General features: G+C 42.9%; 2 protein-coding genes across 3 annotated transcripts in view; both read left to right on the top strand.

The window, feature by feature from the left end:
- Nucleotides 1-5,431: 5,431 nt before the first annotated feature.
- LOC308697942 (uncharacterized protein) lies at nucleotides 5,432-10,657 on the top strand. 2 transcript variants are annotated; one of them, XM_081377666.1, is made up of 4 exons: nucleotides 5,492-5,597; nucleotides 5,686-5,735; nucleotides 5,823-6,763; nucleotides 7,442-10,520. In XM_081377666.1, exons 1-4 carry the CDS (start codon nucleotides 5,569-5,571, stop codon nucleotides 10,445-10,447), a joined length of 4,026 nt encoding a protein of 1,341 aa, XP_081233792.1. In that variant the 5' UTR covers nucleotides 5,492-5,568; the 3' UTR covers nucleotides 10,448-10,520. The 2 variants fall into 2 exon arrangements, with proteins under 2 accessions (XP_081233791.1, XP_081233792.1); XM_081377665.1 differs by having other exon boundaries at nucleotides 5,432-5,597; nucleotides 5,823-10,657.
- Nucleotides 10,658-12,577: 1,920 nt separating this feature from the next.
- The window catches only part of pard6gb (par-6 family cell polarity regulator gamma b), a 39,653-nt gene continuing 37,559 nt past the window's right edge, over nucleotides 12,578-14,671 (top strand). The window contains exon 1 of the mRNA XM_081376739.1: nucleotides 12,578-12,952. Coding sequence (XP_081232865.1) covers nucleotides 12,878-12,952 — 75 coding nt within the window. The 5' untranslated portion in view covers nucleotides 12,578-12,877. The remainder of the gene's footprint in view (nucleotides 12,953-14,671) is intronic.

Raw genomic sequence — 14,671 nt, 5'->3', positions numbered from 1 at the left:
ATCTCCACCATTAAGCTTCCAACAACTCTTTCAGTCTTTATTTAAAAATATTTCCCTGAAAGTTTGTAATGTGGCTGTAAAAGCAGACCAGTGATTAAATGAGTTTTCCTGTTTGGCTGACGATGTTTAATATCCCTGACAACCTCTGTAGTCCCATTTAGACACTTGTTAACAACCACCTTTTTCGAGACAGGTAAAAGGCTAAAAGCTTTAAAAAAATCACAATGAGGTATTTCTAATGTATTTTTATGTTGTAGAATAAATCATGAAAATATATTTTGCGAGTTACCAACAGACCTTAATTATTTCAGGCATTTAACATAATCTGCTTTTTTCTCTCTTACGTTTACACCTGGAGATTAGTTGGTTGATCAGATCAAAAGTGCATGCTAAAACAGGTGTAAAGGTGTCTAAAATGTTTTGAGCTTATCCACTTTCAACAACTTCCAGAGGTAGTCGAATGCATTTGACTAGATTGCTTTCATAGAGTAAACGCTCATGTGGTCAACTGTTCAAATGACCAACTGACCCAATGCATTAACATTATGGGAAGCATGCCACCCATGCCACCCACAACAGTTTAAGTGTGCTATTAGTTTACTTTTTAAACAAAGTAAACAAAGTATATATATATTATATATATATATATATATATATATATATATATATATATATATATATATATATATATATATATATATATATATATATATATATACATACAGTGAGGAAAATAAGTATTTGAACACCCTGCTATTTTGCAAGTTCTCCCACTTGGAAATCATGGAGGGGTCTGAAATTGTCATCGTAGGTGCATGTCCACTGTGAGAGACATAATCTAAAAAAAAAAATCCAGAAATCACAATATATGATTTTTTAACTATTTATTTGTATGATACAGCTGCAAATAAGTATTTGAACACCTGTCTATCAGCTAGAATTCTGACCCTCAAAGACCTGTTAGTCTGCCTTTAAAATGTCCACCTCCACTCCATTTATTATCCTAAATTAGATGCACCTGTTTGAGGTCGTTAGCTGCATAAAGACACCTGTCCACCCCATACAATCAGTAAGAATCCAACTACTAACATGGCCAAGACCAAAGAGCTGTCCAAAGACACTAGAGACAAAATTGTACACCTCCACAAGGCTGGAAAGGGCTACGGGGAAATTGCCAAGCAGCTTGGTGATAAAAGGTCCTCTGTTGGAGCAATCATTAGAAAATGGAAGAAGCTAAACATGACTGTCAATCTCCCTCGGACTGGGGCTCCATGCAAGATCTTACCTCGTGGGGTCTCAATGATCCTAAGAAAGGTGAGAAATCAGCCCAGAACTACACGGTAGGAGCTGGTCAATGACCTGAAAAGAGCTGGGACCACCGTTTCCAAGGTTACTGTTGGTAATACACTAAGACGTCATGGTTTGAAATCATGCATGGCACGGAAGGTTCCCCTGCTTAAACCAGCACATGTCAAGGCCCGTCTTAAAGGGGGGGTACAATGGTGTTTCATGTATTCAGAGTTGTTTACAGTGTTAAAGAGATGGATTCTCATGCTAAACATGGGCAAAGTTTAAAAAATATATTTTGGACGAATAACGGAGAATTTCTGTGCCGAAAATCTTACTTCCGGGTTGGTACAAGTTTCGGCTGTTTTTTTTCGATCGTGGATCTAATGACGTAGATGAGAGTGGAACTCCTTATATGAGCATTTCTCCCGGAAAAGCGCGCCCACGTGCACGTCGACCAGAGGAGAGCGAGAGACCGCGCACATCAACCGCTTCAACAGGAAATTATCGGCAGCCAGCGCTGCATAGGATTTGTTCAAGAATGTCTCCAAAAAAGTGTGTTTTTGGATGTGAGGAAAAGCTTACCGTGTTCAGCTTTCCAAAGAACCCAGTGTTACAGGAACAGTGGATGCAGTTTGTTTTTCCGGGGCAGCAACGGAGTGTACCAAGTGCGGTTGTGTGTTCTGGCCATTTCAGTGACGAATGTTTTATTAACAAGGCCCAGGTCGACGCTGGATTTGCAAATCGTTTGCTATTAAAACGTGGAGCGGTCCCAGTGATAAAAGACCCCATTCATGTAAGTACAATTGGATCAGATTTCTGTATTTTGCTGGAAATCAAGCACTACCGCTTGACTCTATAGCTCCGCCTCCAGGACCTCGTCTTTTTCCGGTGAGAATCGGAAAGCTGTATTTTTCTTTAATAAATATAATAAAACTAAACACTTTTTGGAGATATTAAAGATGCACTACTACTCTATAGGTACTCAATATTAACATGAGATTAGGTGAAACTGTGCATGTTATGTACCCTTTAAGTTTGCCAATGACCATTTGGATGATCCAGAGGAGTCATGGGAGAAAGTCATGTGGTCAGATGAGACCAAAATAGAACTTTTTGGTCATAATTCCACTAAACGTGTTTGGAGGAAGAAGAATGATGAGTACCATCCCAAGAACACCATCCCTACTGTGAAGCATGGGGGTGGTAGCATCATGCTTTGTGGGTGTTTTTCTGCACATGGGACAGGGCGACTGCACTGTATTAAGGAGATGATGACCGGGGCCATGTATTGTGAGATTCTGGGGAACAACCTCCTTCCCTCAGTTAGAGCATTGAAGATGGGTCGAGGCTGGGTCTTCCAACATGACAATGACCCGAAGCACACAGCCAGGATAACCAAGGAGTGGCTCTGTAAGAAGCATATCAAGGTTCTGGCGTGGCCTAGCCAGTCTCCAGACCTAAACCCAATAGAGAATCTTTGGAGGGAGCTCAAACTCCGTGTTTCTCAGCAACAGCCCAGAAACCTGACTGATCTAGAGAAGATCTGTGTGGAGGAGTGGGCCAAAATCCCTCCTGCAGTGTGTGCAAACCTGGTGAAAAACTACAGGAAACTTTGACCTCTGTAATTGCAAACAAAGGCTACTGTACCAAATATTAACATTGATTTTCTCAGGTGTTCAAATACTTATTTGCAGCTGTATCATACAAATAAATAGTTAAAAAAAGAAAAAAAAGTTTTTTTAGATTATGTCTCTCACAGTGGACATGCACCTATGATGACAATTTCAGACCCCTCCATGATTTCTAAGTGGGAGAACTTGCAAAATAGCAGGGTGTTCAAATACTTATTTTCCTCACTGTATATATAATTTTTGTAAAAAAAATTTTTTTTACTTTTTTTTTAATGTACTTCGAAAAATACAAATTAAAATTGCACTTAAGTATACTTGACATGCTGACAGAAAAGTCTAAGTATATTTAGCCTATACTTGTACTCAATTTTTGATCGAGATATACAGAAAAGTATTCTTGGCTGCTTGTTCACTGTTTCATAAACTTAGATTGTTAGATGATTGATTTTTAGGGAAATTGTATGTTCCTAATTCTGAGTAATGAGTATCTGATTTTTTTTTTTAGGATAGTCCAATGCTAGTATACATAGGAATTTACTTCAAATCTACTTCACTCTTTCCCCTCCATTGACTGAATTTTCCAGCCAGCCATGTGTTTACTGTTTTCACGGTAGGGGCGCTATAACACATCTTGGAAAGAGTACAGAATCTCCTAATGAAAACAGGGGTAAAGAAGCCACAGTAACAAGTGATAGAAGATTGCTTGCACAAATGTAAAATAATGCGATCATCAAACATCTAACAGCATATGTTCAAAACTGCCTAACGTAACAGAATGAAATGTTGGCCCAGGAAGGGTTAATGACTCTGAAGCTTTGGGGGGTGTTGATGGACTCGATCTAGGCTACTCCATCTGTTTTGATCATCATTCTGAATCCGATCCGGACTTAGGCCTAGTCTTTGACAAAAATGTAATTTTTCAGCTTTTTGTTTAAAATGTTGCTTTTTTAAAATGAAACTTACCCACAGTTGTATTAAATATATATTTTAAATAAAATAATGTTCATACATAATTTTCATAATCTTAACCTTTGCTTTTTATTTTGGCCAGCGTTCTTCTTTAAAATGAGACCAAACTTTTGTCTGCGCTCAAAAGCTTAACATATGACAGTATTTGACAGGGACATTTTTGTCCTCTAATGATCTCAGAGTAATTTTTTAAAAATTGATGCTCAAGAGGTTACACCCTGGTCTCATGCCAAATAATGACAGATTGCAAAATTGGAGCGTTTTATTCAACTCCAGATTTTGAGGGAGATCATAGTTTTCAGCCAGTTGGTTTCAAAATTCCACTTATTATTTAGAAACTAGAAAGCAGTATTAGAACGTGAATGTGGTCTTCATAAACATTCAAAGGATTTTAAACCGTTCACCTGCAAGAAGATGCGAAAGAAGCTTAATTTTGTACACACGCGCTGTTTTCTGTGCATCAGCGCACCATTACTGAACTGAGCTCTCTTTTGTGTCTTGTCATGCTTACACGGATGAATACACTCGAAATGATGTCAAAATGGCAGTATCCTCCTAAGCCCAGAGTTAAAATAAAAAGTCTTAATGTAAACAGTTGGGAGAAAATCAGATCCATGCATTTGGTCTTAAAGTGAAAGTAGCCTAAAACTCTGCTCAAATCTGCTCATGACTGAATAACTTTTAGCTTTAGTAAAGATGAATATATATAATTTATACATTATAGTATTTTTTACCTAAATACTCTTAGGCCTACCTGGAATCTGTTAATTTCATTTGTATCTTTGTTCTAATGTTTTTATTTGTGCTATTACTTGTAATATGCTCATAAGTGTCTTTATTTAACATTATTCAAATATTATTCATTTATTTATTTATAAATTGTGTTGTGTTGAGCCCTGTGTGTTTATATATTTCCTTTTAAGACCTGGTCTTTTTGTTATAAAAATAAAGTTATGTCCATTCAGCTGAATAAAAAACAGAAAAAAAAAAAACAAACACCTGATGAGGGTCTCATCTGAACACAGCATTCACAACAGGAAAGCTTACAGGAATAGTCCTGCCAAATTTTTTTTTTTATGTTGGCATGCATTTACTCATAACAAATCTGAAATAAAATTACCAGTGTGCTCTAGTTTTCAAACAGTTTCAATAAAGACGAAGAAATATTTGTATTTGAGAAGTGCAGATAATAATGAGTTTAGCGACTCCTAAAGATACTTCAAACAAATCTGTTGTGACAAATTGAACGAAATAGATTTGAATATAAAAATATAAACGGCTGCTTGACCAAATCAATGCTAAGACTTTTGAACAATGAGCATACTACTGCTTCCTTAAATGCTTAAACGTATTCTCAGTGAATAAAAAATAATGTATTTTAAATAATCCCCAAAAAGTAATTTGTGTGCTGTCTTTTTGTCCAGTAATCATAGTATAAAAAAGCAACTATCTTTAATGAAATGGCAGCTGTCATGATAAGAGTTGTAACACCTGAACCTAATAATTGAGTATTACATGTTCCCATGACAACTGATTGTCAGGAAACTATTGGTAAATGCCAGTTGCTGGCACTATAAAGAGTCCCTTCAGGCACCACTAATATGTGTTGGAGGTCAAGTATGTTTTTTATGAATTTTTACTGGTGTTGTTGAAGTGGTAGTTGTATTTTTGTTTGGCCATGGAGGGTACCACTAGCCGACTCTTAAGGTATGATGATAAATTGTGGTATTTGGCATTTGTTAACTAGTGCCACTCATCTAATATATATTTAAACATATTTTTTTTTCATCTACAGTTTTTCTTTGGCACTTCTCAGTCTTTGTGTCTGTGACCATTTTGGAAGTGGTAAGGTTTATCCAGGCAAGTTCTATAATTCATGTTTGCTAGCATGTCTGTTTGATTCTTTCTTTTCCCTTTTCTATTTTCTTCTAGTTGGTGGCTTTGTCAGGAGTGGTTATCCTGTATACAATGAGGCTGGTTTCCCCATGCAGGATGTGAAGCCACGAAGTTCCTACAGCTGGTATGGTGCTGATGTATCAAATCCCATTAGTCCTCAGCGATCAAGGAGTAACACTTACAGTGCTGCACAAGTTAAGGGTGTGTATAGCAGTATAAGCTATAGTCCTCAAAATGGCTCTTCTGGTTTTGGACCAGTGACTACTGTATATAAGCCTGGTTCTGACTCTGATGCTAGTAGTCAACTTCAAGGATCTCTGATATCTTCAGCTGGTAGTGGCAGTCTTGTTTCTGGTTCTGTGACCACTGCAATGGGTACAAGTATGCGCATTGAGTCTCTACCTGAGCCAACACAGCTCAACTATGAAACTGTAGTACAGTCTAGTAATGAGTCTGTGGTGTCTAGTAGCCAGCAAATAGTGCAGAACAGCTCCCAGTCCAGTGGCCAAATAGTGGAAGTCAGCTACCAGTCTGCAGTGCAGCCCATTGTCAAGCCTCAGAGAAATAGACATCAAGTTGTTTCCAAGTTATTTTCCGGTAACAGGCCAGTCCAGATTTCAAGTTCTACCTCGTTGGTCAAGCCTTTGCAGCAGAGAAATGAGTCCTCACAACCCAGCTATCAGTTAGGGCAAGCCAGCTTTGGATATGGACTTGTGCCATTGCTGAGTGGCCAGCAACTAGTGCAGTCACACCATGGTTCTACAGTTCAGCCTAGTGGTGTGCAGCTAGCACAGGCAAGATACCAACTTGGAGCCCGGCCCAGCCTCCAACAATCATCTCAAGCCAGCAGCCAGAACTCTGAACAAGCTGTCTCGCAATCTGTGGACCAGTCCAGTGGCCTGCAATCAGCCCAAGCCAGCTCACAGTCTGTGGACCAGTCTGGCATCCAACAACCAGCCCAAGCCAGCTCACAGTCTGTGGACCAGTCTGGCATCCAACAACCAGCCCAAGCCAGCTCTCAGTCTGGCCTGCCGTCAGCACAAGCCAGCTACCAGATTGTGCCCCAGCTTGGTTTCCAAAAACCTACCTGGCCTAGTGGCCTGCAGTTAGCACAAGCTAGATACCAGTCTGTGGTCTGGCCTAGTGACCAACATCCAGGACAGGCACGCTACCAGTCTGTGGTGCAGTCCGGTGACCTGCAGTCAGCACAAGCCAGGTACCAATCTGTGTCCCAGCCAAATGGCCTGCAATCAGAACAAGCCCGCTACCAGTCTGTGGACCAGCCCAGTGGACTGCAGTCAGCGCAAACCAGCTCTCAGTCTGTGTCCCAGCTCAGTGACCTGCAGTCAGCACAATCCCGTTACCAGTCTGTGGACCAGCCCAGTGGCCTGCAGTCAGCACAAGCCCGCTACCAGTCTGTGTTCCGGCCCAGTGGCCTGCAGTCAGCACAATCCCGTTACCAGTCTGTGGACCAGTTAAGCGGACTGCAGTCAGGCCAAGCCAGATACCAGTCTCTGTCCTTGCCCAGCAGTCTGCAGTCAGCCCAAGCCTCTCACCAGTCTGTGTCCCAGCCTAGTGGCCTGCAATCAGCCCAAGCCAGCTCACAGTCTGTGGACCAGTCTGGCATCCAACAACCAGCACAAGCTAGCTCACAGTCTGTGGAACCATCAGGTAGCCTGCTTTCAGCCCAAGCCAGCTCGCAGTCTGTGGACCAGTCTGGCATCCAACAACCTTCCCAAGCCAGCTCACAATCTGTGGAACCATCAGGTAGCCTACTGTCAGCCCAAGCCAGCTCACAGTCTGTGGACCAGTCTGGCATCCAACAACCTTCTCAAGCCAGCTCACAATCTGTTCAACTGTCAGGTAGCCTGCTGTCAGCCCAAGCCAGCTCACAGTCTGTGGACCAGTCTGGCATCCAACAACCTTCCCAAGCCAGCTCACAATCTGTGGAACCATCAGGTAGCCTGCTGTCAGCCCAAGCCAGCTCACAGTCTGTGGACCAGTCTGGCATCCAACAACCTTCCCACGCCAGCTCACAATCTGTTGGACTGTCAGGTAGCCTGCTGTCAGCCCAAGACAGCTCACAGTCTGTGGAACCATCAGGTAGCCTGCTGTCAGCCCAAGACGGCTCACAGTCTGTGGACCAGCCTGGCATCCAACAACCTGCCCAAGCCAGCTCACAGTCTGTGGACCAGCCTGGCATCCAACAACCTGCCCAAGCCAGCTCACAATCTGTTGGACTGTCAGGTAGCCTGCTGTCAGCCCAAGCCAGCTACCAGTTTGTGCCCCAGCTTGGTTTCCAAAAACCTACACAAACTGGCTCCCAATCAGTGAACTGGCCCAGTGGCCTGCAGTTAGCACAAGCTAGATACCAGTCTGTGGTCTGGCCTAGTGACCAACATCCAGGACAGGCACACTACCAGTCTGTGTCCCAGCTCAGTGGCCTGCAGTCAGCACAAGCCCGTTACCCGTCTGTGTCCCAGCCCAGTGGCCTGCAGTCAGCACAATCCCGTTACCAGTCTGTGTCCCAGCCCAGTGGCCTGCAGTCAGCGCAAACCAGCTCTCAGTCTGTGTCCCAGCTCAGTGGCCTGCAGTCAGCACAATCCCGTTACCAGTCTGTGTCCCAGCCCAGTGGCCTGCAGTCAGCACAATCCCGTTACCAATCTGTGTCTCAGCCCAGTGGCCTGCAGTCAGCACAATCTGGTTACCAGTCTGTGGATCAGCCCAGTGGCCTGCAGTCAGCACAATCCCGCTACCAGTCTGTGTTCTGGCCCAGCGGTCCGCAATCAGCCCAAGACAGCTCTCAGTCTGTGGACCAGTCTGGAATACAACAACTATCCCATGCCAGCTCACAATCTGTTGGACTGTCAGGTAGCCTGCTGTCAGCACAAGCCAGCTACCAGTTTGTGCCCCAGCTTGGTTTCCAAAAACCTGTGGTGCAGCCCAGTGGTCTGCAGTCAGCACAAGCCCGTTACCCGTATGTGTCCCAGCTCAGTGGCCTGCAGTCAGCACAAGCCAGGTACCAATCTGTGTTCCAGCCAAGTGGCCTGCAGTCAGAACAAGCCCGCTACCAGTCTGTGTTTCGGCCTAGCGGTCTGCAGGTAGCACAAGCCAGCTATGAGTCTGTGGACCAGCTAAGCGGACTGCAGTCAGGCCAAGCCAGATACCAGTCTCTGTCCTTGCCCAGCAGTCTGCAGTCAGCCCAAGCCCCTTACCAGTCTGTGGACCAGCCCAGTGGCCTGCAGTCAGCACAAACCCGCTACCAGTCTGTATTCCGGCCCAGCAGCCTGCAGTCAGCACAAGCCCGTTACCAGTCTGTGTCCCAGCCTAGTGGCCTGCAATCAGCCCAAGCCAGCTCACAGTCTGTGGACCAGTCTGGCATCCAACAACCAGCCCAAGCTAGCTCACAGTCTGGCCTGCTGTCAGCACAATCCAGCTACCAGTTTGTGCCCCAGCTTGGTTTCCAAAAACCTACACAAACTGGCTCCCAATCAGTGAACTGGCCCAGTAGCCTGCAGTTAGCACAAGCTAGATACCAGTCTGTGGTCTGGCCTAGTGACCAACATCCAGGACAAGCCCGCTACCAGTCTGTGTCCCAGCTCAGTGGCCTGCAGTCAGCACAAGCCCATTACCCGTCTGTGTCCCAGCCCAGTGGCCTGCAGTCAGCACAATCCCGTTACCAGTCTGTGTCTCAGCCCAGTGGCCTGCAGTCAGCACAATCTGGTTACCAGTCTGTGGATCAGCCCAGTGGTCTGCAGTCAGCACAAGCCCGTTACCTGTATGTGTCCCAGCTCAGTGGCCTGCAGTCAGCACAAGCCCGTTACCAGTCGGTGGACCAGCCCAGTGGCCTGCAGTCAGCACAATCCCGTTACCAGTCTGTGGATCAGCCCAGTGGCCTGCAGTCAGCACAATCCCGCTACCAGTCTGTGTTCTGGCCCAGCGGTCCGAAATCAGCCCAAGACAGCTCTCAGTCTGTGGACCAGTCTGGAATACAACAACCATCCCATGCCAGCTCACAATCTGTTGGACTGTCAGGTAGCCTGCTGTCAGCACAAGCCAGCTACCAGTTTGTGCCCCAGCTTGGTTTCCGAAAACCTGTGGTGCAGTCCAGTGGCCTGCAGTCAGCACAAGCCCGTTACCCGTATGTGTCCCAGCTCAGTGGCCTGCATTCAGCACAAGCCCGTTACCAGCCCAGTGGCCTGCAGTCAGCACAATCCCGTTACCAGTCTGTGGACCAGCCCAGTGGACTGCAGTCAGCACAAACCAGCTCTCAGTCTGTGTCCCAGCTCAGTGGCCTGCAGTCAGCACAATCCCGTTACCAGTCTGTAGACCAGCCCAGTGGCCTGCAGTCAGCACAAGCCCGTTACCAGTCTTTGTCCCAGCCCAGCGGTCTGCAGTCAGCACAATCCCATTACCAGTCTGTGTCCCGGCAGTCTAGATTCCAGGTCTTTCCTAAGCCGGAGCAGCCAAGTTACATGTCTCTTTCCAGTCTTGGTTCCAAACCTTTGGCACAACCCCGTAAAATACCACTTCAAGCTATGAGTTTGATGCAGTCTGTCCAGCCTGGCTTTCAAGATACAGCACCTCTGCACTCTCAGACTACTCAAGATAAGCGTTCATCTCAAGGCATATTGAGGTTGTTGCATCAAGTGAAGTCATAGCTGCATACTTTGCCTTGTTTTCTTCATTTAGTGTTTGGTTGTTTTGGAAAAAATAAACAAACCTGTTACCTCAAGTGTCTACTGGGAGTCTTAGTATTGTTTGCACTGCATTAGCATGACCTCATCTTTGTTGAAACAAAACTCATTTAAAAAAAACTCAGACTTTAGAACCAGAATCAGAAGTGCTAAAATGCAAACCCATTTCCAGGGTTTGGTCTACAAAAATATTTCACTTGTTCATCCCTCTATAGCATGTAAAGGTCACCCAGAAATGATAATGTTGTCTTCACAAAACACAAATGACGATACATTATGTTGGTAACCAGACAGTTGGTGGCACCCATTGACTTCCATAGTTGGAGAGATACAATTCAATGGGTGCCATCAACTGTCTGGTTACCAAAATTCTTTAAAATATTCTGTGTTTGAAAAACTCATACAGGTTTGAAAAAACATGAGGGTGAGTAAATGTTGTAATTTTGGGGGGCAAACTATCCCTTCAAGTTCAAAAGGTTTCTAGTGGCTGCTATACCCTGGCCTCCATTTGTATTTGTTTATCACTGTTAACACCATGCCATAAACCTTAGTTACACTATATGAGCTAAAAATTCACAACACTTATAAAAAAACAAAGAACAAAGGCCTACATTTAATTTACAATGAAATCAGTTTAGTAGCTTGAACTGCTAATATATGGACCACATGAAACAGGCTTATTCATAAGAGATGCACTGACATAAACTAACAGAACATAACTGAAACTGTATGATCCTTGAATAGTTGCCTTAATGTAAACATTTAACTTGCCTGAGGGGACAGGGACAACTTGGCTATACCAGAACCACGTCACATCTGAGCTAAAACAGAGGCATTGCATCAGTGATTTAGCAGGGAGAGGGAGGAAATCTCCCACAAAAAAAAAAAACAAAGATAAGGATGGAGTATAAATAGTATAACGCTAATGTGTGCATTTAGGGGGTATGACTCTGAACCAATTTCATTCAGTGCACTTCAACTGCACGGTGCTTACATCTTCCAGAAACACTTCTCCAACTGCAAGGCACACTCTTTTTATTGTGTAGCACTGACATCTAGCGGTCAATGCGAGAACAACCAGTAAGGCCAGAGCCAGTTGACGTCTAATCGATCGCACGTACACTGTAAAAATACAAACAAACAAACAAACAAACAAAGTAACCTTACATATTAGATAACTTGTAGAAGATATTTTTAAGAATATGTGTAGGCTAACCAAACAGTTGATGGACCCCACTGGTTTAATGGGAGTCGATGTTTGGTTATGACATCAAAATATATTATTTTGTGTTCAACAGAAGACATTCTCGTATCATTTGAATTGACCATAAGATACCATTTCATTTAATTAAACCTGCAAATCAAAATATCTAGGCCCTACTAAATATGTTTATCTGGTAACGTTAGCTATCAAAGTGTAATATTTTGAGTAATCTAGTGAACTCCTAGACACATGTTTTAGGTAGTTTGGACACAAGAATAAATATATTTTGTTTTTTTATTGGCCAGTGGAATGTGTGCCGGAGAAGTTACTAAAAAAAATTCTTGGCCAGACCAGCTGTCGGTAATCGGCGCCTGAGAGCCGCTTCCCTGCAATGCTGCACATCCAGACAATCCGTAATATTAACATCGCCTTCTAAAAAGTGTGCTCGTATAGTCCCTTTACTGTATGTAATGTTGTAATCCACATTCATAAGTGATGTGTTAGTGAGGAGATATAACAAATTCTACTATGGCTAAGGAATGGCTCATTAATAATAACGTTGAGCTAAAGTTGCTTGGTAGGCTCATAGATATGTAGGCTAACCTTCCTGGAGCGTCCAGTCACGTGGAGCTATTAATATTCATAAACCTTCGCCGGAAAGAACCGCCCTGTTTTCTGATGAGAAAATTAATTTCTTGGAATGAAGTTATTTTGAACAATGAAGAGCAATTTCCATTTTAGGATTTCTAATTCCAAAAAGTAAAAACAAGCTTAAAGTTTTAGTGTTTAACCGAACATTCACTTTGCAACGTTCGCTTTTAAGCCAATCGTTACTTCCACCGGACCAGCGTCACGTTACGCATTTAATATTCATAAGCAAAGCCTTCACCATAGTAGGACTGGTAAACTCGTCGGATTCGTTGAGAGAGGGAGCGATGATGTCATATGTGAAAACTTAACCCACTCCCCCTAGTGAGAGGCGCTGATTTGCCTTTCACATAATTTTCTGCAGAAGTTTTGTGAAGTGACCGAGACACCGCGCGACCTCAAGTTAAGAAAAACCAGTCACACAGCCTCCGAGGACTAACTTTTCCGCATCTGGAACGTGGATATTGGACGTTCAATAACGGGACAGGCTTATAAATCGAGCCCATCATCCTGGACGGGCTGAAAAGTTTCAAGCGAGCGAAATGAACCGGAGCTTTAGTAATAAATCGCAATCTTTGCGTAGCTTGAACATGAACGCCGTGGAAGTGAAAAGCAAGGTGAGTTGTATGAAATGCATGCTGGAAAACTATTTTACGAGAATAGTTTCGTTGCATAGTTCCATGATGCTGTATATTTTTAGATGGGAAAAATAGGGATGGCTAACTTTGGTTAGCCCATGTCAAATCATATTTTACCATATGAGGTAGTGTGGTCTTTGCATAGTACTCATTTACTTGCGTCAATTTAAAATAACGTTTCCCTCTGCTTTTGAGAATTGCGTTTTGTTTCATCAACGTTTTTCTGCTTTTAGTCGGCTCCTGTAAAATGAGTTGCAACACAACCGTTTTGTCGCTTGAACTGTCACATTAATGTAGTGTTTATGATTTTCATGACTTTAGATCTCCAAAATGAAATAAAACCTTCAAAATTTCAAGCACAAATCCTGTTTCAGTCTTTCTGTAGTCTGGTTGCAGCATGTGGCTTTCAGATGGGAGCTTTCTGCTCTTTTGCATTCAAGCTGCTCTCTGAAGTTTTGTGTGTTTTATAGGCTAATCTTCTCATCAGGACAGGTTAAATACTGTCCTCATTTCCAGCTGTCCGAAAATAGTTTTCTAACAACACAAGGACACATTTACACATTTGACAAGAGCAAACACGAGAGCTGATTCATTGGGTTGGGCTCTTTTATTTGTGTCAGTTGGACAAAGTTAAACTTTTTAGTTTCTTCTCCTCACTTACAGCACATAGCCTACTTAAACCACCGTTAACATTGATACTTTAATAATCTTATTAGGGAAATGAGATTAAAGGGATAGTTCATCATCATTTACTCACCCTCATGTTGTTCCAAACCTGTATGAGTTTTTTTATTTGGTTGAACACAAAAGAAGATATTTTGAAGAATGTTGGTAACCAGTTAGTTGACTGCATTGATTTCCATAGTAGGAAATAAATATTATGAAACTCAATGGGTGCCGTCAACTGTCTCGTTACAACATTCTTCAGAATATCTTCTTTTATGTTCAACTGAATAGAATAAAGAAACGCATACAGATTTGGAACAACATGAGGGTGAGTAAATAACGAGAGAATATTCATTTTTTGGGTGAACTATCCGTTTAAGATGTCTGTCTCTGTCTGTCTGTCTGTCTGTCTGTCTGTCTGTCTGTCTGTCTGTCTGTCTGTCTGTGTTTTTCTGTCTATCATTCTATTGTAATAGTCCCCTTAAAGAATAGCATGCTTTTTATTTATAACATGATGATAGATATATCATCACTCAAAGTGGAGCCATAAAGACCTTTCATATACAGTAATTGTTCAATTTGCCTGGGGAAATATCTGACAAAGCTTCAACCAAGCCTTTACAGAAATAATTCTATATCTGTCACCGCTCGTACTAATGGTGGTGTGGACTATACATCTGTTGCAGCCAAGCTGATGGAGACAGTATCTATCAAGGCGCTGTCATTGAGACCTATTGGAACTAGATGACATTACATGTCTCTGCTTTCCCTTTTGATATGTCTGTCACTTTATTCACTCTATATTAAAAAAGTAAATGAGAGTGGCTGAAAAAACTCAGTTGTCTGTTGAACTAGACTTTGGCTAGACAAACTTTTATTATGTGGTTATGGATGTGATGGGTCCTAATTGTTGGAATGTGTGGGCGACATGCCCAGATCCAGACTCCGTTGCCATTGTCTGATTATTATTCGCGTCTATTATTCAGTCGTGCTCCAATTCATTACAGGGGCTGAAAATCCCTGCTACTGTTG

This window comes from Scardinius erythrophthalmus (assembly GCF_964197995.2).
Source record: "Scardinius erythrophthalmus genome assembly, chromosome: 10".
Taxonomy (NCBI): Eukaryota; Metazoa; Chordata; class Actinopteri; order Cypriniformes; family Leuciscidae; genus Scardinius; species Scardinius erythrophthalmus.
This window is presented reverse-complemented; position numbering and strand designations above follow the sequence as displayed.